At 35.6% G+C, this 24,386-nt stretch overlaps 1 protein-coding gene and 2 pseudogenes across 5 annotated transcripts; 2 read left to right on the top strand and 1 right to left on the bottom strand.

The window, feature by feature from the left end:
* Positions 1-1,270: 1,270 nt before the first annotated feature.
* On the top strand, positions 1,271-6,112 carry LOC120168291 (probable E3 ubiquitin-protein ligase RHG1A). Of its 5 annotated transcripts, none has more exons than XM_039177074.1 (6): positions 1,271-1,396; positions 2,933-4,649; positions 5,053-5,103; positions 5,268-5,366; positions 5,446-5,586; positions 5,678-6,112. In XM_039177074.1, exons 2-6 carry the CDS (start codon positions 2,973-2,975, stop codon positions 5,807-5,809), a joined length of 2,100 nt encoding a protein of 699 aa, XP_039033005.1. In that variant the 5' UTR covers positions 1,271-1,396; positions 2,933-2,972; the 3' UTR covers positions 5,810-6,112. The 5 variants fall into 5 exon arrangements, with proteins under 5 accessions (XP_039033005.1, XP_039033002.1, XP_039033001.1 ...); XM_039177071.1 differs by having other exon boundaries at positions 1,271-1,407; XM_039177070.1 differs by lacking the exon at positions 1,271-1,396 and adding an exon at positions 1,548-1,637.
* A 5,437-nt stretch (positions 6,113-11,549) lies between these two features.
* Positions 11,550-13,454, bottom strand: LOC120168283 (annotated as a pseudogene).
* A 3,104-nt stretch (positions 13,455-16,558) lies between these two features.
* Positions 16,559-19,780, top strand: LOC120168255 (annotated as a pseudogene).
* Positions 19,781-24,386: the final 4,606 nt, after the last annotated feature.

Here is a 24,386-nt window from a genome sequence, read left to right as displayed (position 1 = left end):
AACAGCACACACTTGAACAAACTTTGCATACATCTCAATATCGCCGTCTAAATAATTACTTTGAGAATCAACCATCATTTCAACATCATCATTGTTCGATAGTTCGAACGGTGTATAAATTAATGACAATAATGATGTTGGAAATTTGTGCTGCAACGACGACATTATTCTAATACTTCCAACATGAATCTTCCTCGAAATCTTCGTTATCACCTCCTCAAGAGTTATGTTTCTCTTGAATGATATTTTAACACGCTCATTTGATACGAAAACAACGCCAGTTTCATCTTCTCGAATTTCTCCATCATAATAAACAATAGCTGAAAGTCGCGTCATTCTTAGAGTTTAAAAGTGTAACAATATTATATCTGCAAAAAAAAAAAATAACTGAAACAAACCTAATTAAATAAATACTATATGACAAAAAATATAACAGAATAATTTTTTTACACATAAACGTAAATAATTTAAATAATATAATTTTATATTATTACATGCACTGCAAAAATATTTCGACGTATGCTCCTACTTTCTAATTATACAAACACAGAAATTAATTGAAAACAATTAGTATAATATTTTTTTCAAATAATTATATTTAACTATAAAATAAATATTATAACAAAATTACCTTATAACGAAAGATCGAGCAAATTTCTGATTCAAATATAAGATGATTGTCGGATGTTATTTACTGATTCAAAGGATTGTTGGTGATAGAGTTTACGGTAGACGACTATTTATAGCCGAGAGAGGATGCCTTAAAGCCGAGAAGTCTGAAAAAATAATACAAGACGCGGTCCTTGCACCGCGCCTTGCATTATGCATGTTTGATAATTAAGATAATTGAATAGCGCGGACGTGGCGTATGGCGCGACCCTTGTCCCGCGCCATACACACGTGTATCAATGTCAGCATAAGGTGCGCCTTATTACATGTAACGCCAAATTAACTTATAACGCGTTGCAAGGAACGCGCCTTACTGCAAAAAGTGTTAGATAAAAAAAATTTAATCTAATCGATATCTAATCAAAAATATTAAAATAAAAAGATAATTTTTTGAGAAAAAAACTTCATTTAACTTCCTTTTATTCATTTGGTTTTATAGATGGAGAGAGGGTAAGGGGGGAAAGGTTTGTTTTTTTATTTGTTTTTTTATGCCGAGAGAATAGGGAAGCGAGGGAAAAAAATCTTTTCAATGATAAGAGAGATGGAAGATGGAGACATGCAAACTATTCTGTAAGCGGCTCAATGGGACAGCTTTGCATAGTTATTGTTTGTTTAAGCATTTGTTTTTCTTTTTTGTTATTCAATTCTTTGTTTGGAAACTGCTCTTATGACCATTACTCTCCTTTCTTTTATTATCTCCGTCTCTCTCTTTGCGCATGACTATTTGGTAACTTACAGGTTAATCTATCTCTTTGTTTCTTGTTTAGAGTAATTCATTTATCTTCCATAGACCCTCTCTCTTATTCCCATTGCTCGAGTGGGGGTTTTCTTTGTTTCCTTCCTTCTCTCTGCCTTTCTTGAGAAAGGAGAGGTGAATAGCTTTAAGACAACTTTTCCCTCCTCTCATCTTTCATTTTATTGATAAGATTCTTTTAGATCTAAAAAGGTCTTTCGTTTCTACACGTTAGGTGAGCTCTTTGGTTGTGTTTTTATGTTCATTTGTGCTTGATCGTTTGATAATCGGATGAGATATGGACGATAGCTCTCCGATTTTTTTTTTCCTTTCAATTTATTGGTTTTGGCTTAAAAGGGTGCCTTTTCCTCCCAGAGTTTTTTTTTCCAGTTTTCAAAATCTGCATATCTTGAGGTCTTTCCTGTTTTAAAATCTAGCTTTTTCCTGTATTTTTACTGGATTTCTTGATCATTGAGACCGTCTCTCGTAATAGCCGGTTTTAGAGAGGTGGTGCTTACAGTTGCCATGTTTGACGTGAGATTCTCTATTGCATTTTGTGGTTGTGTTTGGTTTTGTTGTCTCCTTTCATTCTTCTTTGCTTTCTTTCGTTTGTACGGTGGCTTTGGGTTGGGATAGGAATGGGTAGGGTGCTGACTTCTGAGGGAAAATTATAGAGAAATAACCACAACATGAATGCCAATTGTTTATGTGTTTAGGTTTCTTTCTGTATGGTGAAGTCTGGAAGGTTTAACCTCATTTTATTTGTGTACCCGCGTTTTGCACTACAGCTGGATAGATGCTCTGCTAGTGGGTGCCTATGATTTTTTTTTGGTTTGGTTCCCCTTCAAACGCTTTATAATTTCCAGATTTAGTTGATACTTGCTAGTGCCCTTTTGTGGTAATATGTTTTCTTGACCGAGTTCAGAATGGTGGTTTCAAACTTTTGTGATGTATAGAAATGTCAATATTATGTGTGGATTACTTTGCCGCTAGCTGCAGCAAATTTGGTGTTATTTGTTGATGATATTCCGCACTGGAACAATCTGTTTCTTTGTTGAGAGATCCGTTTGGCTTAGTTAGTTCTTGTTGTTCTTCCTGTTACTGCGTTTGCTTGTAATTTATGTTTTCTGCTTTATTTTGCAGTTTTGTATTGTCCTTTTATTTCTATCAGATTTCGAATGCAGCTGCTTGCCTCTGATGTTCTCTGTTTGTGTTATTTATTTTCTTTTGCTTTTTCTTTTTTTTGGAAAGCATGCCTATACTTTTGAGGTAATATTTGAATGATATTGCTAACCCTGGTGAATAATTTATCTGCAACAATTTGTTTCTTGATTTATGAAGTGAAAAATGTACAAGGCGACATAATTCGTACTTGAATTACTCTTGCCGTTAGTAATCTGGGAATAGATTGAATCTAATGTATGTTACTTGTTTGTGTATTATTATAACTAGATTCTGTCTATGAATCATGTTCAGCGTCTGCTTATATGTTCTATTGGTGGCTAATATTTGTAATTTATATTTGTCCAGGACTTCACAGTAATTTGTTTGGAAGTTCATACAAGACCTAATGCATGGCCAAAGGGGTACTGTTGGTTTCTTTCCTGAAACCTTAGTAGACCATGGATCTTCATCAAGTAATGCTGCTATAGAACAGCAAGTATGTTGGAATAATATCCAAAATCCCATTGAAAGGAGATTGCCTGATTGTTTGCTTTCAACTAATGACATGAATATCGGACATGAGAACTCTATTGCTCGAGAGGAACATGAGCTGATTCGATGGAGCTTTGGAGAGCCTAACTCAAGTGGCACCCAGTGCGAGGCAATTCATAATGAGCGGAAAATGAACCATGGGTGGCCATCTTCCATGAGTGCTCCTGCAAGTTCTGGTCCTAGGTTAGAAGAGCGGCAGTATGAGCAGAAAGCTGTAGTTGGCCAAAGTTCCAATTCTAGTACAGTTCCCCAGGATATTAACTTAAATGCAAGCTTAATAGATAATGATTATGATAGCTGTCAAGTTATAGAACAATCTAATCTATATAAGCCTAGTGGACCAGAGAATGAGCGGATGTTAACTATTGTTGGTCCTGAAGCTTTTCTACATTCTTCTGGAAGTTGTGGGTATGCCGTTGGTGATAATGATAGCCGACCTGGTTGCTCGTATGAGGGCAGCAAAAGAAAGGCTATTGAAGGAAATGCTGGGAAGTCCTCATCGAGTGGAAGTTCTCACAAATTTCATCGAGCTGAAAATAGTGTGCGCCGTGGAGTTCCTTCTAGCTGTAGTGTTGGAAGCAGTGTGAATATATCTGCCCCTTCAGAACAGGTGCAACCTGGTCAAGGATTGGATGTAAGAGGATCAGCCTCTGAAAGCATTCATGAACCAATTGTTTTACCACCTGCAGAGGGTGCACAAAGGAATTTTTGCCGGAGACTAAATCCTTCAAGAATGCACCAACCTATTATTCCTCCGATGTTTTCTACAGTTGATGCAGCTAGGCAGTCTTTTGTTTCGTCTTATCGGCAATCAAGACGTATTCCAACTGATCCTTCTCTGGACATAAGGTCAGCAGCAGTGGCAGATAATGCAAGTGCACAAAACCCAAGTTTCGTAAACCGTGTTCCAAATTTGCCGCAAAATATGCAATCATTTAGGTTGAATGTAGGTTCTAGTTCAAGAGTTGACAGCTCATCGAGTTCTATCTTATCTGGGGATAGAGATGATGTACCACGTGAGGGCCATCAATCAAGAAGCATGGCTAGAAATCTATTAGATCATCATATGTTTGTTCGTGCACCGGAGTTGAGAGCTATGGCTAGAAATCCAACGAATCGAGGTTTAGGCACTGGAAATACAAGTGTTTCTGGAAATGTTGCTTCTACATATCGTGGTGGCTCAAGTTCTGGTACCAATGCATCATCTGCTCCCACTTGGGTTGCTCATCCCAACTCCTCATCCCAATACCCACGAAGATGGTCTGAACTTGTTCGTCGATCATCGATGTCGTCTTCCATTGGGGCTGAACCTGGAGGCAACGTCAATCATTCTCTTCTTGCTTCAGGACTTCCTACGTCTCCACAAGAGATGTTGCTTTCGTCTGGTGTAGCTAATCAGGGCCACCATCGTCAATACCCTAGGCCAATGTCATGGTTGGAAAGACATGAAGTTGGCTTGGCTGGAATTCCTCATTCATTGCGAACTTTAGCTGCTGCATCTGAAGGAAGAAGCAGGCGTCTCGCATCTGAGGTTTTTCCTATAAGGCTATAAGCCTGTAACTGCATTTTTTGCTTATTGTGATAGATTTTGCCTTTGCTTAAAAATGGAAACCTCAATTAATAAGTATATCTTAACCTTATTTGTACTTGATTTGCTTCTAATCTAACTTTAGTGGAGAACATGTGTATGTTTGTTTTCCCCTAGTTGCTTTTGTTTGAAAGAAATGCCATTGGGCATTGTCATCCAAAATGCTTACTACAGTACTGAACACTCATTCATCTGTGACACTTCAGTCTTTACTTTGATCACACAAAAGTAAAATTTACCTTGTGAAGTCTTTGTTTTAGCCGTGCACATTTTATTTTGCCAGCATTAAATGCTCTTCTATCTAAAAAAAATTGTCAAATGGATCTGACAGTTTGTTATGGGGCAGCTTCGCCATGTCTTGGATCTCATGCGTAGGGGAGAGCACTTGCGACTTGAGGTAATGTTTTATGATATATGTGTTGTAGTTTGATGTAGTTCTTTCTTTGCCTATTGAATCATGAAAGCATGAAAAGAAACTCCATTCCTTTTTATTTGTTCATGGACGAGAGTACATCTAAGCTTACACTGGCATTTTTTTTTCTAATACTGCTTGTATGGCAGGATGTTATGATCCTTGATCAATCTGTATTTTTTGGGGTAGCTGATATTCATGACCCGCATAGAGATATGCGGCTTGATGTCGATAACATGTCGTATGAGGTAATATATATCCTTGGCATCTAGTAAAAATAATTTCCAGGTGTGAATTCTCATGTTAGAATTATTTTGCGAGTAATAGGAGTTGTTGGCTCTGGAAGAGCGAATTGGAAATGTAAGCACGGGGTTAAGTGAAGAAACTATATTAAACCATCTGAAGCAACTGAAGTACTCTAGTACGTCAGGAGGTCAGCTAGGGGCAGAACCATGTTGTATTTGTCAGGTAATGAATTTTCTCATCTGTGGTTTCTTTGCTGATTCTATAAGCGCCCCCCCCCCTTTTTTCTTCTAAATTATTGTTTACAAATATGCAGGAGGAATACAATGATGGAGAAAACTTTGCGACACTGAAGTGTGGCCACAACTTCCATGCTGATTGCATTAAACAATGGTTGATGCAAAAGAACTTGTGCCCCATTTGTAAAACAACGGGTCTAACTAAATGAGAGGACATGTTTTCTGGCAATTAGTTCTTTCTCTGGTCAGAGAATGAAAGAACAGACACTGAAGTTTGTGGCTTAGCCTCTTCAAATGTTGCCATAAAGCAGCCTTCAAGTGTGTTCACTACGAGAAAATCCATGGCAATTCTAATTCGAATGCCAGAGGAACTGGCAATCATGTCAAACAAAGCAATATTCTGGGAATTGAAAGCTAATTTCTACATTTTTCATTCTATCGTTGCACTTGCATTATCAGTTTTATGTATGAATCTTCAGCCCATTGGCGACATAGATTATGTTCATGTTTTATGCTCTTTTTTTTTCTTCAATTTCATGGGTGTGGAAATCAGAGGTTTGGTCTCGTTGACAGCCATTTTCTTTCAACTTCTCTTTGGAAGTTAAATGGTAATCTCGAGATCTAAATTATTTGGAGAACCCTCAATTATGGACCAGGTGTGAAATGTCTAAATATCATAAATCTCGGATTCTAGATTGGTCTGTGGTTCAGTACTTGCTTGCACAGATTGGTTGGGGGGTAGGGGATGGTTTGTCAGAGAAATGATGATTTGACACCGACCATCAAGTTGAGTAAGGGTAATGCATTAAAGCAGGGTCTGAAAGCAACCTCCATAATTAACATAGCTTTTCAACCAGGCTAAAGCCCATACCTTGGCTTGAGTTGTTAACCATCATAGCTGAGCCGACTCTTGCCAATTTGTTTAGATGTTGATATATTCATCCTATTTGAGGGTTCACCTGTGAACCATGGAAGATTCCATATCATAACACTTGTGAAAAATATACCACTCGAGTTAGGCAGGTTCCCCAGCAGAAGGATATATCACACAGTACCAAATTCAGAAGAGAGAAAGTTGGCAGCTTCTGAAACCTCAGATCTTCGTATTCCCTTTATAATCTTACGAAGGAACATGAACTTAGAACAGTACAAAGCCAGAGGCATGGTGAACGTGAAAATGAATCTTTTGCCGATTGCTAGCGAACTCTGCACCGGCAGCCTCTGTACGTGGTAATGAAACAAAAAGGATCGTAATCTTGAAAATCCCATGATTTATTGGTGAAAGGTTGGCTTGTTTTCGAACACGCAAGTTAACAATAATACCTCGGGAATTGCAGTATTGGTAAGTCCTTTGCATTAATGCACTTTTCAGGCCAAGCTGACGTTTTTGGTTTGATAAGAATGTAAAGGCTGCTACTTGGCAATTTTATCAAAATAACACCCTAACAACGAAATATTACATGTAAGATATCATTTCTTCAAATATTACCGATCTAACACTCTTTCTGACAAAACGCTTATAATGAGGCATGTCTTCCCAGGTTTTGTTTGAACTGTGTCACGGTAGAAAAGTACGGATCATGAAAAGCGTATTCGCGGGGTTTTGTTCAAACTGGCGTTACGTAGCAAAGGCACAGATAATTAAGTGTGCCTTCCATTATTTTCAAATTATTGCACACTCCACTATTATCTAAGCCAACTCTCTTAGTCACCCATCTCCTTTCATATAAATACCCTCGAATGCAAACATCAAACCACACCAAAATTACTTTCACATTCTTTCTTCTATTAAGTTAAGTAGATTTTGTTATAGTTTTTTCAAAGGTAAAATTATTTTTTATTATATTATATTTATTTTATATTTAATTATTTGATCAAATTTTATTGTATTAATTATTTTGTATTATTTTTTGCGGTTGCAAAATGGAATGCAAGATCATATCTCGAGACATTTTACTGATACAATAACAATATTAAATTATGTTATTTAAATTATTGTGATTTTTTTATTTTTTTAGTATTAGTTTATATTTTAGTTTGTATACTATTCATTTAATTAGGTGTATTTCGAATATTATTTTTTTACATATATATGACTCTTAATCTTTCAAACTCTCAAAATGAGATGTATTTTAGATATTGTTTACTATGATGGAGAAATTCGGGAAGATAAAGCAGGTGTTGTCTTCACATCAAATCATTCAGTCAAAATATCCTTTAAGATAAACATCACTCTTGAGGAGCTGAACACTAAAAATTCAAGGAAGGTTCATATTGGAAATACTAGAAGATTGTCCTCACTTCAGTACAAATTTCTAACTACACTATTTCTGTTAACTTATACATCGTCCGGACTCTCCAACGATGACGATGTTGCTATGATGGTTGATGTTCAGAATCAAAATTCAGACGTTGATACACAAATGTATTATGCATTTGTTGAAGTGTCTGCGGTCCGTTGTATGTCATTATACTCCCACTATGGGCTTACTGAACAAGCTGATCAAGTTGACATCCCAACTTGAGTAATGTGTAATGATATTAACTCGTTAATGGGAAATCCACATCCTTATACCATCCCATCAAGTTTAATAGGGAGACATTCATCAACAACTTATTATGAACTCCACTGAGGTGACTCTACGAACAATCTGTATGATAACATCGCTTCTAGTTTAAGGGGAAGACATTCATCTTCCAATTTATTTGACCTGAATATGGAGATGCCCTCGACACATCAATCTATTAAGTACCCATTTGATACGATGCCTACAATCTCCAAGGGGAGGCATTCAATTGTGAGTTTTTTCGACCTCAATATGAAGATACTTGTGACACAACACTCAGTTCAAAATTTGTACGATATGATGCCTTCAAGTTTAAGGTGAAGACGTTCAACTACCATATTGTTCGACCTAAATATCGACATTATAGAGGAACCCTCATCTCCACCATAAGAATCTTTTCTGAGCCAGGTGCAGATGATGCTGAGACTGAACCATTCGCTGAGTCAGAATCACCGCAATTCAACATGGACTCCGATGATGGATGATGTAGATGAAGTTCCCACAAATATGGTATATACGAAGCCTCCAGCACATATGTATGAAGCTGACTATGGTGCAATGTACGGGCCAGAGTTTAGGGATATACCTAATGTTGGTGACTACGGATTTAACTCATCAGTCGATGATGGTGAGTTATATATCGGAATGGAGATTTCATCAAAAGAAGAATCGATGATTGCAATTAAGAATTACAACATTTGTAATTCTGTTCACTCCAAAGTCGACCTATCCACCACCGAAAATTATGTATGTTACTGTGTCTAACGTGATAAGGGTTGTAACCGGATGGTTCATGTTTTGAAGAGGAAGAGAAAAAAACAATATATGAGAACTAATAATATACAAAGGTCCCCATACATGTTGTGCTAGAGGGATCAACCAGGACCATTCCGACTTGGACTCCGACATTTTTTACCAAGCCATCATGCCCATGGTCAAAGCAAACTCCCATATAGCTATTGTGATGCCGATTCAAGCTATACATTCTCAATATGATACACTGTCTCCTACAGGAAAACATAGAAGGTAAAACAGAATGTCATTAAAAAACTTTACTGCGAGTGAGGCTCATCTTACAACGAACTACCAAGTTGGTTTAGGATAGTGTGTAGTCTGAATCATGGGACAATAGTGGACTTCAAAACTGGTCATGTATACCACAATGATCGAGTGATTCGTGATCGATGCCAATTCTACAGGCTTTTTGGACTTACTCACAGTGTATTAATGCTCTGAAATACTACAAACATGTGGTTCAAATTGATGAGACATTCTTGTATGGAAAATACAAGCAAGTTTTGTTATTGACAGTTGTCCAAGATGGTAATCGCAATATTCTTCTAGTTGCTTTTGCCCTTGTTGAAGGAGAATATACAAATTCTTGAGCTTTTTCCTAAAAATATTACACTTACATCTTGTCACGAGGGAAAAAATTTGTGTCATTTCATATCGTGGAGCTGGGATCAAAGCAGCAATGAAGTATTTGGGTCCAATGTGAAAGCCACCCTAGTCCAACATCGGTATTGTATCTGATATATTACTGCAAGTTATCATGAAAAGTTCAAGAAGAATGATGAGCTCCAATTACTTGTGCGGATGGGTATGTCACAATGTCTAATTTCATTTCTCAATCATTTTCATTTTTATGGGAATTTAACAGTAAGTACTACATTTGACGCTTAGGTTATAAATTATTACCTCAAATGTTTGAGTCCAAGCTTCAAGATTTGTGAGGAAAAAATGAGCACGAGTACAATTACATCAGCCTCATCAATAAAGAAATGTAGACAAATGCATACGATGACGGATATAGTTATGGACAAATGACGACCAACTTGGCTGAGGCTATCAATTCAAATTTAAAGGGGGCGTCATTTACCAATAGCAATTTTGGTTAAAATGACTTATTTTTCGTTTAGGAGCACTTTTTACAAAGCTCGGGGGATAAGCTCTAACTTGGATGCAAAATGGTCATACTTATCACCCAAGATTAGTTGTAGATCTACAAAAAAGAATTGTTACATCAAATAGAATGTCTGTAACAAGCTTCTCTCGAACTAATGAATTATTTTGTGTCACTGAAATACAATGACCTTTTCAAGGGATTGAAGCTAACTCGTTCAGAGTTAATCTACAAGACAGGTGGTATGACTGTGGGCTTTTTTCAAGCTCTAAAGTATCAATGCTCCTATGTCATAGCAGCTTGCTCTTATACCTTTCAAGACTATAATTGTTTTGTTGATCCCGTATACCAATTTTCTGAAGTATTTAAGGTATATAAATGTGAGTTCTCCCATAGGTAATGAGAATGACCCAAATGAGATTCATAATTGACTTTCGATTGTACCAGATCCTTCCTTTTTAAGGGAGGTAAGTCATCTAAAATCCACTCGAATTTATTGTGATATGGATATTCGAGATACATCCAAAGAAAAAAAAAGATGTGGGCATTGTAGAAACCTAGACCATAATAGGAAAAATGTTTATATCTTTTATCATCATGTAACTGTTGATGTTGTGACGATGTAATTGTTTTTATGAAACCTTGCTTTGTGTTTTTTTATTTTCGTTTTCTTTTAATTATTGTGTTACTCAAGTGATGTGCTACTCAAGTGAAAATTAAATAAAAACATTACAAACTAAAAAAATAAAAACAATTAAATAGAAACATTAAATGCAAACGTTACAATTCACACAATTAAATAATAAAAACATTAAGAAATAGAATAAATAATAAATCCATAATTAACTAATAAAAACATCAAGAAACATAATAAATACAAAATCTATAATAAAATAATAAAATCATTATGAAACAAAATAAATAAAAAGTCTATAATTAAATAAAAACATTAAGGGTCCGTTTGGTTCACTGAAAATATTTTCTGGAAAATGAAATCTGGAAAATGTTTTACAGAAATGTAAATCATTTTCCAGAAAATATTTTCCAGTATTTGGATGGTACATTGTAAAATGTTTTACACTGTTTGGGTAAATTTCCTGAAAACTATTTTCAGAATCTGTTTTTAATAAAAAAAAACTGTACATATTGAATATGTTTTATTATTTATTATTTTTTAAAGGTTCATTTTTTTATATATAATTATATTTTGTAAAACGGTTACCGATTGATCCAGAGATCGGAACACAAGAACATTTTGAAAATCTCGAACTACATCTTTAGACATGCATGATTATAGAACCTATTAGTTAACTAAATTGAAACAAAACAACAGTTGAGTTTTCTTGCTGTATGTGTATTCCATTACAACATCTCAGAAAACATATGCAATCATATGTTTCAAGCAAAACAATATGTATCCAAAATTAGGCAAAAATTCAACGCCAACAACAAAAGGCAAGTACAGAAAACTGAGTTTTATCAGAAAACATACAAAACACCACGTCGGTAGAACACCAAATTTGCTGAAGTGATAACCGACCAGACGAATACAATCCACCAAGCCATGAACACGACCACTTTAACAAAAGTAGAGCAAGGTAGTAAACCACAAACGAGGTTAAATCTATCAAATGAATCAATGTCAATTTGAGATAAGCCAAGGAAGAGAAGTACCAACAGTGATGGTGCAAAGAATTGCAGAACTGCAAGGCATAGGTAGTGATTGTGCATGAAAACCTTGGCTCGGCTGAAATCCAAATCTGGAACCTTGCTAGCATGCAATCTTTGATACCAAGTCAAAACTGCTTCGTTCAAAAACATCTACAGGTTCGAACGTACTGCGACAATTTGTGCAATTCCGGAGAGCAATAAGCAAAGAAGCCTAAACCTGGTGAATTCTGAATTCGAAAACCCCACATTGCTAACAAGTTCCTCCGCAGCTGATCCACCATGGAAACTATTCTTGTTAATAAGGATTTCAGCAAATGGATTGATCCAAAGTAAAGCAGTGAAAACTGTTAACATGTAATTGGTTTATAGAATCATTATAGCAAACCATCTACAAGAAATTATGGACAAATTACATCTAAACTGATCAGTCCCAAGCCAAAAGAACCTTGCATTTTCCCAGCAGGCATATACAGAAACCCAACAATCAGTCCCATGAAGATGGCAATAAGAATCCTCCAAGACCCTTCGATCGAATTGAAATGGAAATCGAAAACCGAGGGTCCTATTCCAGAACAAATCATAATCCCTATAATAAACCCTAAAACACCAAAAATCACAATAAATTGCTTCTCCGACCTCTTAGAAGCAGATTTCTCAAACGATATCTTCGCAAGAGCTAAAAATGATTTGGTTAAACTAATGAATGCCAGAATATCCCAGAACCCTCAGAGCTACCTAAATACTTGTAAAGCAACAAACATGAAATACCCACAAAGGAGAAAAGAAAGGAATTGTGGTAACCATCGAGTCCGGGACCAGAATCCGAGCCAGAAGGTCTACTAATGGCAGCTCTAACGCCGGTGACGAAAAGAGGTCACGCAAGATAAAAAGGGAGAAGATGAAAAGAGATATACCTGAGAAGACGACAGTCCGCCTCGCCGGTGACAAAGATTCCAAATAGTCGATCGATTTTCCAGTGTGAGCAAGGGACGAGAGAACAAAGTTGTTTTCTATGTGGAGAAGGGACGAGAAAAAAATGGAAAACGACTTACCCTTTTCCAAACGGTAAGTCGAAATACCGTGTTTTCCTCTCAATTTTCCATTGACCGTAAAACCAAATACATTGACCTGAGTGTTTTCCAGGAACCAAACACAGGAAAACGGGGAAAACATTTTCCGTAAAATGTTTTCCCGTTCCAAACAGACCCTAAGAAACAAAATAAAAAATCCAAAATTAAATAAAAACATTAAGAAACAAAATAAATAAAAAGTCCATAATTAAATAAAAACAAGTTTATCTATGTTTGTGTCTTGAATGTGTTTCATAGGGAGGTGGCTGTCTATTTCAATAAGAATTTCTTCATATAAGTTGCTCTTCCTCCTCACTCTCATCATCATCATCATCACTAACAGCAGTAGCAACTATATTTTGTTAATGAGAGACGGATAACGATGTAGCACCTCCATAGAATAAGGACTTTGGAGGTGTATGACTAACCATCACACCGCTCATAGAAAACTGTGAAACTGTGAAGACATCGACATCGATGAATGTAAAAACTGAGCCGGAAGTGTCTGTGTCTCTGTTAAAGCATCACCAGCCAAATAAACATCATATGAAGACCACGCTGGATCTATAAGCATAAGAGTATATTCGCAAGGAGGTTTCATAAAACTCTGTAGTGGTGGCATCTGAAATGGTTGTGCTAGCATTTGAAATATCCCAAAATATAAACTGGTGGCTGTTGTGATGCTTCCGGTGCTACAGTTGAGGATAAGTCAGAAGCTCATGCTCTCCGTCCACGAGTCTAATAACGATGATGATGTGAAAGTGGATGTTTTTCTCGACGTCAACTAATGCTCCCGCCTCGTGCTTCCTCGAAAAGTATGAACGACTCCTCGTTCGTGTTGAACCACTAATAATAGTCATTCGCAACCGAATAATGATCCACATAAATTGGCTAACTACGGGGAATGCATCCTCATCAATCATCCCATATCATTATCCACTCGATGTGCTTCATCAGCCAACTGACTTCTTTTTTACCCCGTCTATCGATGTTATGTATATTGTCGAGATTCCTAGGTTCTTCAGGAATAGATTGTACAAAACCAAATTGGCGGAGCACGCAATCAATAGGATGTCACTCGACAATAACGTAACTTATCAGGGACCACCTCCATCCATACATCTAATAGGTCACTCAAGTGAGGTGAGATGCAACGCCTCATTTCTTCAGTAAAATAAGGAGCCCATTAAAACTAGAACAAATATATATAATTCTTATCAAAATATTATTCTAATTATATAACGGTAATTAAAGGTAAAAAATAAAATTTAAATAAATACCTCTGTACCAACCTTTGACCATTGAGCAACCAAATTTATTCCAATTCGTCTAATTTATCACGGTGATCTTTCCTTATAGATGACCACATATTCAGTTTAAAAATCATTATATACTCAGAAAATTATTTATATACAAATTTAATATTGAAATTACCTCAACAATAACGGGAAGACTAACAGGTTTTCATGACCGGACATAACAAGGGCATGCGATACCACGGCCATGATTGCATAAGAATGAGACATCCACCGATAACATTTTTTATAATCATTTGCTCGACACATTCTCTATATAGAGATGCCAAACCGCAGAGCCTCAACTAAATGAGTCGGCAGCTCAAAAATCTGCGAGAAGACACAACCACATACAATAAACTTGGTTGCGAGATTTATCGGGAATTAAGATCCATCTAATGAGTTGCAATATGCAAGCCCTAACAAATATTTGAGCATGTTCCTACGAACAATCGTTGCTCAACCATCAGAAATTTCTAACCAACCATGATAACGGTATTCGACCATCGTTGAAATTAGGCGGGATACCTCCAAGATACTCATCGTACAAGGAATGTCAATCACCATCCGCAACACCATAAATAACATCCCTATCTACTAAAAACCCCAAATATAAAGAAACATCCTCTAGCGTAATAGTGCACTCCTCACACGGAAAATGGAATGTGCATGTTTATGGTTTCCACGTCTCAATCAGTGCAGAAATAAGGTTGGATTCAAGGTTACAGTACCCCTCATATTTCGTTATGTAACATAATACATCCTCAGCTCCAGATACGACTCAATATCTCTAATTTAGCGTTACAAATAAATTGATCTAATATACGATCATTCATCTAATTAAATAAGTAGTATACAAATTAAAATATAAACTAATACTAAAAAATAAATGAATAAAACATTCACAATAAATAAAATAACAGAATTTAAAATTATTACAGTATCAACAAAATAACTCGATATATGATTTTCATCTAAACGCAGCAACTCGTCTTCCATTTTATAACTGTAAAAAATAATAAAAATTAGTACAATAAAATATAACAAAATAATAAACTATTAAATGATTATAATAAAATAAAAAAATTTAGCTTCTAAAAACGATAACTATACTTACTTAAAACTTGATAGAACTATATATAAATGAAGAAATATAGTATTTTTGTGTGGTATGAGTGTTAGATGGGGGTATTTATAGGGGATGGGGATGGGGGTTGGGTGGTATTTAAGGAGGGATGATTGTTATTTAAATGCAAGTTGTGATTTAAATGATTCGTGCTTTACCACCGTGGTGCCAACTCGGATAGAACCATGTGAAGGCACGAATTATGATCCTCGCTTTTCTATCGTGGCACTAGCTCGGACAAAACCATACAAAGACGCTCCTCATGATCCGCGTTTTGTCAGAAAAATATTAAATTGGTCGTATTTGAAGAAAGGGTGTCTGACAGGTAATATTTAACCGATAATTTTTGGGTAAATTGGCCTTTGATACTTGTCTCCGACTTTTTATTTTATTTTCTTTGGTTTTGTTGTTCTTCCTACGTATATTAGTAACGTTAATTACACAGACGTCCCTTGAATGTTTTATAATACTATTCACATCCCTCAAAGCTTTAATATACTCAAAAAGTCATTTTTTATAAGCGATATTGATTATAATTTTATTTCAATATTATTCTAATTGGTTTTTTTTGAATTGAGGTTATATTTATTTAAAGAATAGTTTTCATATAATTGTTCTATAGCCCGTCATTAAAAGGTTTGGAAACTTGTTGGATCTCTGTGCTAGAATTCAGGAGTGGAAATGATTAGTTCTTGTAAAGTACTCAAGATGACCAACTTATGCCACCTGCTTTGTTTTCCTATAAATAGAATACCATAAGTTAATTGGGAAACAATGAATCTTGTTGTCATAATATTCCAGAAATTTAAGAATCTTACTTATCAGTTCTCGACAAATATAAGGATTAATTTAGATATATAAAAAATAAGTAAATTTCGATTTAATTAGTATTATTATTGCTATAATTTTTCGTAAGTGTTTAATTAATATTATTTTTAAACTAAAATATTGTAGAGTAGTAGAATAATTTATAAAATAAATTATTTAAAATATAAAAACTCTAAAAATTGATTTAAAATTAAAAAATCAATATTAATTAAAAATGAAAAGGTTCGATTCCCTTTTGCATTAATGAAGGAAAAACATGAATTGGAATTTTGAAAAATGCTGGATGTTATCAAAATTAGGTGGTAAATTCGAAATGAATATAAAAATGGGAGCCTATAAGAAAATAATTAAAGTATTGGGGCGTCCGTTTTTATTAGGGCGGGAGAGTAATCAAAAATTGATTATGCAGTGCAATTTTGAGAATAAAGCTAAAGCTAGAGCTTCATACTCTGTTATTTCAGTAATCGTCGTCTTCTGAATTTCCATAAATCAGCACAGAAAAGGATAAAATAAATGAAAGAAGAGAAAGACAAACAAAGAGCCAAGTGGATCAGCAACGTTTCCTCTTTTTTATGCTTGCGTTTCGATTCTATTTAATTTCTTCTCTGACTCATTTTCATGGCGGATCTGTACGGTGACGCTCCATGTTCGAATACGGAACCCGAAGAAATCTCCACTATTCTTAACCAACTCATTCATAATCCTTCTTCGTCATCTCCATCTTTGTGCATGCAATTCAAGGGTAAGAACATTCACTCTCTTCCGTTTCAAGTTCCCGGAATTTCTATCCCGGCATCTAACTCCGTCGTTGGATGGCAATTCCAATTGTGCATCGGGACCGGCTCGGCGGATTGGCTATTCAAGCCGAATCAGAGCCTGCAGTCAAATTCTCCAATCCTGAAACGTATTTTGGAGCCAACGTTAAAGACAGCGCTGACAATGCCTTATCTTCAGCTGGCGATTTCAGTTATGACAGCGAGGTAAAAGAATTTGAAATAATATTCTTAAGTTTCACAGCTCTTTCCTTCTAATAAAAAAGAAAAAGGGTGAAAGGTTAAGATTTTCCCCCCTCTAATTGGGAAATCTTAGGTTAAACTTACTATATTATTTAATCTGGAAGGTTCAGGATGCATCGGAGGTGCCATCGAATCAAGAACGGCCACGGAATTCACCGAAGCGAAGCAGAGCAGCTGAAGTCCATAATTTCTCAGAAAGGGTTTGACTTTCTTAACATTTCCTTAATTTTTTTTAGAAAAGAAGAAATCTATGAGAATTTTGATTATCGGTCAAAAAAATAAGAAATTTGATTGTTTTTGTTTGGCAGAGGAGGAGGAGTCGGATTAATGAGAAAATGAAAGCTTTACAGACTCTAATCCCAAACTCTAACAAGGTATCTAATATCATCCATAACCAGAAATGCCCTGTTCTTTTCGTTTTCTTCTAATAATTTAATAAATGGTTTTGGTTGATTTTTTTTGGGGGTGATAGACCGATAAGGCTTCGATGCTTGATGAGGCGATCGAGTATTTAAAACAGCTTCAGCTTCAAGTACAGGCGAGTATTATCTTCTACTTCTGCCATATCTGTTTTGTGTTTTCTTACAAAATGTCGTTTTCAATTTTTAGTGTTAATTATCACGTGTTGGATTTTGTTGTATTATGTTCTTAGCCTTAGATCCTTATATCATCTCCTTCTAAGGTAAGAGAGTAATCCAATAATTGATGATTAGAAACAGGATCTGCCACTCTCAAAAAGCGAGAACACTGGAATACTAAAGAAAAAAAAGGCCTACAGCCAACAGTTAGAGAACGAACGAAACTATTTGAAAGTATCTTAAAAATAAAGTAATATAAGGGATACACAAACTGTGTAGAATTTATTTTACACAAGATATTTAATCTTTTTAGTCTTAAATCTTAACCATAAACCCGAAAACTCTAAATCTGAACCCCAAATACTAAATAGAACACACGCCATCAAAATATTTGTGTAAACTAAAATTTATATAATGTACCAGATAATTTTTTATAATATAATAAAAAATCATTCCATGATGCATACATGTTTTCCTTCCCTTTTGCCATTTCCCATAAGATATGCATACTCCTGCCGCGTCTTTCATAAGTAAGCTCCTTTTTCCTTCTGAAAGCAGAAGGGTACTGTTTTTCACTTTTTCTCCTTCTCTATCAACTCTTCTACTTTTCTCCTACTTCTCTGCCTCTACGTTCCATTAAAAGAATCGAAGCTCTCTTCGAAGGATCAGCCATATACTTTGAAAAGATCATCCAAGATACCATAACACAGAGCAGATCTGGCACCCCACAATTTCAGCTGTCATGCTCTGCCTCTTCCACGTCTAAATGGTGGTTTGTTGACTGTCTTGTCTTTGGCTTAATCTTTTCCAATGTCTTCAGACAAGATTGAGGGGCTGACTGCAACATTAATCTTTTGCTACCTGGAGTTTCTTTCGGCGCATGTCTGTGGTGAGACCATTCTTGGGCTCTCCTGCTGCCCTGGAATTGTCTACTTTGCTTATATTCTTAGCCATATGTGACCTCATCAGGTTACCTTGGTCCCGACGCTTCACTATAAGATCTCTAGGGTTGTAGGATACATCTATATAGCTAACATGACATGCTCGACTTTCTTGGTATCTAACCTATGAATTCTTTGGTTGCAAAAACTTTGATGTTTGGCTTCACAGCTATAGTATGACTAAACCAAATGGTAATATATAAGTTTCCCAAAGCACTGGAGAAAATCTTTGTGAATTATATTAAAGATTCTGTAATATTGCATTTAATGATGTCATGTCATGTCTAAGTTTGATAACCTATACTACCTCAATTTATGGAGAGGAGGCAGGCATAATAATCATGCTCTATTATTCAACGACAATAGGAGAAAGCAGTTTCTGTAATTGTTTTCTACTAATCAGCCTGCATTTGGGAGGAAAGGGGTGGTTAGGCAGCAATGCTTTTAGTTCCATGCTTAGTTTATTTGTGCATTTGTAATTGTTATGGTGATAAGATCATGTGTTTGATTTGTTGCATATGATACATTGGAAGTCCTTAAACACCGATGATGTAGACTTGCATGATGAAAAAGCATAGTTAATTTATTTCATTGTCATTGCAGATGTTGTCAATGAAAAATGGATTGAATCTGTACTCAATGTGCTTACCTGGAGTACCACAGCCAATGCAAATGCATCCTGCAGGCATGGGATACGATGAGGGACACAGATTCTTCAGTCCCATCATAGGAGCAGGCATTTTCTTCAAATGAAGAACTCGATGAATATACCTTTTAATCTTTCTGATCCGTCCTCCACCATCTCAAATCTGCCAGTTGCACCTTTTGCAGCTAATATGTCCAACTTGGAAGCTTCAATTGGTTTTGGATCATCTGCTGGGGCACACTATGGTTCTTTAACCTACTTGACATCTTCCAAGGTAATTTTAGCATTAAGATGTAATGCAGCTGTCAGAGAACTCTGTGAATTAATGCAAAACATTTATTCATTTTCATTTTCTTTGCGTGTGAGGAAATATGTAAGGGAGGCAGGTCACAGTTGGAATTAGAGATGAACCATTCTGGGAATAGCTCTTCATCTGGTGTCTTATCAATAGATTGCTATTTTTTTTACAAAAGATTCTACTTTAATCTTGGCAAAATCCCTTTGATTAGAAGTGATTAAATGAAAAAATATCTTTTGTACCAAGTTGGGTAGTGATATGCTATTTTCATTATTTTCAAAGTCCAAGGTTCAAGATAAAGATAAAATGAGCTCACAAGGCTGCTGACTAAAGGGCTGTTCAGTGGTTACAAGACAAAGGCCTCTCTTGTTCAGACACAGTTTGATTCGAGATGCTCATACAATAGTCGGCAAGAACATGACAAAGTTAAAAACTTTAGCTCATTATTTTTATCCTATGCTATTCTCTCTGCAAACTTCCCTCAAATCTCCTTGGATACTTCATTAACTTTGACATTTTCATACGTTCTCTTTGTTATTGGGTAGATTCAGCTTATTTCATTTTTCGGACGAGCTCTTTTCCATGAAACTGATCTCATTGAACATGATGAAATATTTGGGTACTTGGCGGGAAAAGTGATGTGAATAAATTAATGATTTTGATTTTTTTTTTAAAATTTTGGGAGTCGCCATCGGCCTTTTGGGTTAGGTAGGTCGATACCTAAAAAATCATCTTTTAAAAGTTTTTAAGAAAACATCGATTAAAAGATAAACTGATATGCGTTTTAACCAAAAATTCATTCTTTTTAATAAAAAAGGATTCGTGGTCGGTTACGTTTAGGGAATGATTAGCACTCCTACACGTCCAAATTGGTACTTTTTAATTATAATTGTATCTTATTATTAGAAATTAAAAATTCAAAATATATTTAATTTATAATCCTATTATTGTTAATTATATTATGAAAAATATATATTAATTTATATTTATAATAAAATATTTATTTATTTAAATATCAGAAAAGGACTTCTAGGTGCCTTAAGACAACTCTTTTTCTCGATATTAAAAATAAATAAATAATTAAATAATTAATATATAATTTATAAAATAGGATATTTATTATTTAAAAATATTAGAAAATGGACATCCAGTTGTTTTAAGACTGCCCTTTCTTAATATTGAAAATAAATAAATATTAAAACAAGATTAAAATAATTAAAAGTAATTAAATAAGATTTTAATAAATAATAAATATTATAAATATATATTTATGGCTAAATAATAATAATAATATAGTAATAATAATTAAAGTAAACATAAAATTAACATATAATGAACAAATTAAACTATATATTAAATAAGTAAAACTTATAAAAATTGAAATTAGTGACTAAATTATAACTTAATAAATTAAATACTTCGTAATTAATTATTTAAATTACAGGGATTAAACATGTTATTTTATCTATTATTAATTTGGTGCTAAAATAAAATTATATTAAATTCGAATATCATATTAAAATAAATTAAAAATATGTACTCAGGATTAAAATCTTTTTATTAAAATTAAAGGACTAAATCTGTATTTTATCTAAATATTTATATAACATATTAGTGATTAATTATAAAGTAAACAAATTAGAAGACCAAATTAAAACATTTAGAATTTGATTTCAGTGACTAAAATGGAATGTTACAAAACTAAGATGGCTGCGGAAAGTGTTTGGCCAAAAGTGAAATTACGGATATACCCCTTCCCAAAACGCATCGTTTGGGAAGGGGTATATACTCCCCTTCCAGCTGGCCCGAAGGGCCAGCGTTTCCATTTCTCTTCTTTTTCTTCTCTCTCGCTTCTCTCTAGCTTCCCTCACCAGAGGGAAGCCGGTCATCGGCCGGCAGCCGTCTGTCGTCATAATCCCCACCGCCGGCCACCGCATCCGGTGGCCGAAAAATTTTATTTTTATACCAAACCGTAGATCGGACCGTCCTAATGACAGTTCCGGTGTTCCTTTCTCTTAAATAGCTCCCGATCGGAGCAAATCTAGGAAAATACCTTCGATTTTTGAAGGTTTTTGGTGACACTTGGAGGCTGGTGGTGACTCCGATCGAGGTGTTGTCTTCCCCGGTAAGTTTCTCTCGCTCTTCTCTTTTTGTATTGTGGTTTGCTTTCTGTTTTTTTTTCCTTTTTTTTTTGTTCTCTGTTCTTGCTCTCCTCCCTGTTTTCAGGCGAACCGAGGCTTTATAGCCTTGTCGAGACGTTCATACGGGGGTAATGGAATGGCCCTCAGTGAGTCACCGACTATGGCGGTGACTCACCATAGGGTAGCAACGTGGATGGCTCAGTGGCACTTCTGGAGGCTTCTTTGAGGGCGGCAGCAGTTGGAATGTCGACGTGGGGCGGCTGAAAACATCTGGAGCGACAGCTGGGGTCTTTTGGAAGCAGCGGCGGCTGGGACGTGGCCCTAGGTGATACCCTAGGTTTCCTCTGGAAGCTTCTGGACCAGATCCAACGGTTGAGGTGGAGGCGGCTGCTGGTGATGATACAAATCCTAGATGGGTTTAGGGTTACTATTGGCCATCTGGGTTTGGGTTTGGTCTCTTGTAACTGGGCTCGTCTGGGTTGGGCCGGACTTGGCATGTTTGTAATAATAATAATTTTAATATAATAATAAAATATAATATAATAATATATAAAAAATAATATAATAGAAAATGGAGAAAAAAATTAGTATCTTCAGGTCCTAGAGTTCATATGCATCCCTAACGAGTTGCTCTCTGGTGGGACTTTGTTTACGGCATGAGAAAATTGATAGCTAAAGGTCTATAATTGGGCTTGCCATCATTTCTAATTTTGTGTGTTTTCAAATTTTATCTCATTCCTGGTTAAGCGTCTTGCCCCCAAGACGTGTGTGTTGCTGTTGAATACTTCATACGAGATTTCGCTTGTCGTCTTTTGATTAAGAATACCTTCACAACATAAAGACTCAATTGCAGATCAAATTTTACCTACATTCCAGGTTTGGAAAATATGATGAGCCTGGAATTTGGACCCCATTAATTGACAAAGTTTGTTTTTTTGCCCACATCAATGGCCACATACCTGTTATATAATTTTCCCCGCTTTGGTATGGTGTTTCTTTCACGTTTCTTAGGGACCGAGTTTCTTGTATAATTAACTACATTTCTTTTTTTTGGTAAATAATTAACAACACTTCCAGGCAATAGGGAAAATGAAGCACGACAGCTGAAGGCAATCTCATCATATAAAAGAATTTCTTTTAGAAAAGAAAAAAAATCTTTGGTTAAAGTAATTTGGATAGCTTCTCTCTTCTTTTGTCTGTAATATTTTTGAGATGTAAATATCTACGAGTTCTCATCTGTTGGGAAAAAAAGGCCTTTAGATTTCGAAACAATTAAGGTGTCGAGAACCGTACATGCTGGAATCTGGAGACAAAGAAGAAACTTTCTGAAGATAAGATTTATCATCTTTTCTCGTCGACTTCTATTTTGTCATTGCCTTTTAGCTTTGCTATTTGAATCTGAAATGCTTGGGACTATGCTAAATACATAGTCCTCTGTTACTCATATGACTCTTTGTGGAATTATTGAAGATTGGTTATTATTTCAAAATGGTTCATCCACTGCCTCAAACCCTCTCTTAGCAATAAAGAAAAATGAAGCCTGTCATTATTGGTGTAACAGACTGATGATCTTTTCTTGATTCATGGAGTTTTGAATAAGAAGGGTCATACCTAGAGTGAGAACTACCATGGGGCTTGATGCTGTGTGGAATGTTAATCACCCACTTGACATAACCGAAACCACCTGAGGAACTTCTTTAATCTCTATACTCGGAACTTCTAATACTTCTCGGTGAATATTAGACAAGGAGGCTTTACTGATAATGTTATTCCATTTGAAGTTGTTGCAATTGCCTGATAATTGGATTCATCGTCTCCTACTTAGTCGCCACCCTGGTGGAATTCTTTACGTTGGGAGACCTTTCATCTTTGCTGAATAATGCTATAAAGGATGGGTTTAGCATTTCTCTCTTAGCTGCATCCCGTTGACTTCGTCTAACGGTCTAAGCAAATCTCTCATCTGTGCATCATTGTAGCCAAGGCTGCATAGGAAGTCGATGTAATCCTGGAATTCAATGTCAATGATGTCTAGAGGTGTCCCCTGGATAACATGAAGTTGGTTTGTCAAAGCAGTTTCATTGTTGTTGATATTATATGTAGCGGTCATCAACTCATCATAGCTGATCAGATGGCTGCCAGGCTACACTTAGGGTTAAGAGCTTTCAACAAAGTTACCACGCCTGCATGAGGTGCTGCCATTGATGTGTCTGAGCACTATGCATAGTCTGTCACAAATACGTAGTTGCCTGTTTTAGTGAAAGCCCTATTTAGGGAGTGCTTTGCGATTAGCTTGCCAAATGACTTCTGATATGTAGTAAATGAGCTGGAAAATTCTCAATTTCAGATAGCTTAGTGGAAGTGAGCTATGGAGATTTCTCAATTGGTGTTTGATAGACAAGTTCAAGGAACCCATTCTTCGAATATTGTTTCAAGGTTTTCTAGTTAGCAAACCGTCACTTTTCAAATGCATCTACTCAGCCTTAGCTTAGATAACAAAATGGGTGACCGACAAGCCAGATGAAGAAGATTTCCAGAATGAGATTTCGAAATTTCAATTCAAATTTGCTTGCTCATATAAAATTAAGAAACCAAAAACAAGAACATTATTGCCACGAGTCTATGACTGACTGATCTATCTTAAAGCTTCAAATCTTCAAGATAATCAATCACATGATTTATTGATGAATATTTATGTTAAGAATGTGA

The sequence above is a fragment of the Hibiscus syriacus genome, unplaced genomic scaffold, assembly GCF_006381635.1.
Source record: "Hibiscus syriacus cultivar Baekdansim isolate YM2019G1 unplaced genomic scaffold, ASM638163v2 tig00111718_pilon, whole genome shotgun sequence".
NCBI classification, from domain to species: domain Eukaryota; kingdom Viridiplantae; phylum Streptophyta; class Magnoliopsida; order Malvales; family Malvaceae; genus Hibiscus; species Hibiscus syriacus.
This window is presented reverse-complemented; position numbering and strand designations above follow the sequence as displayed.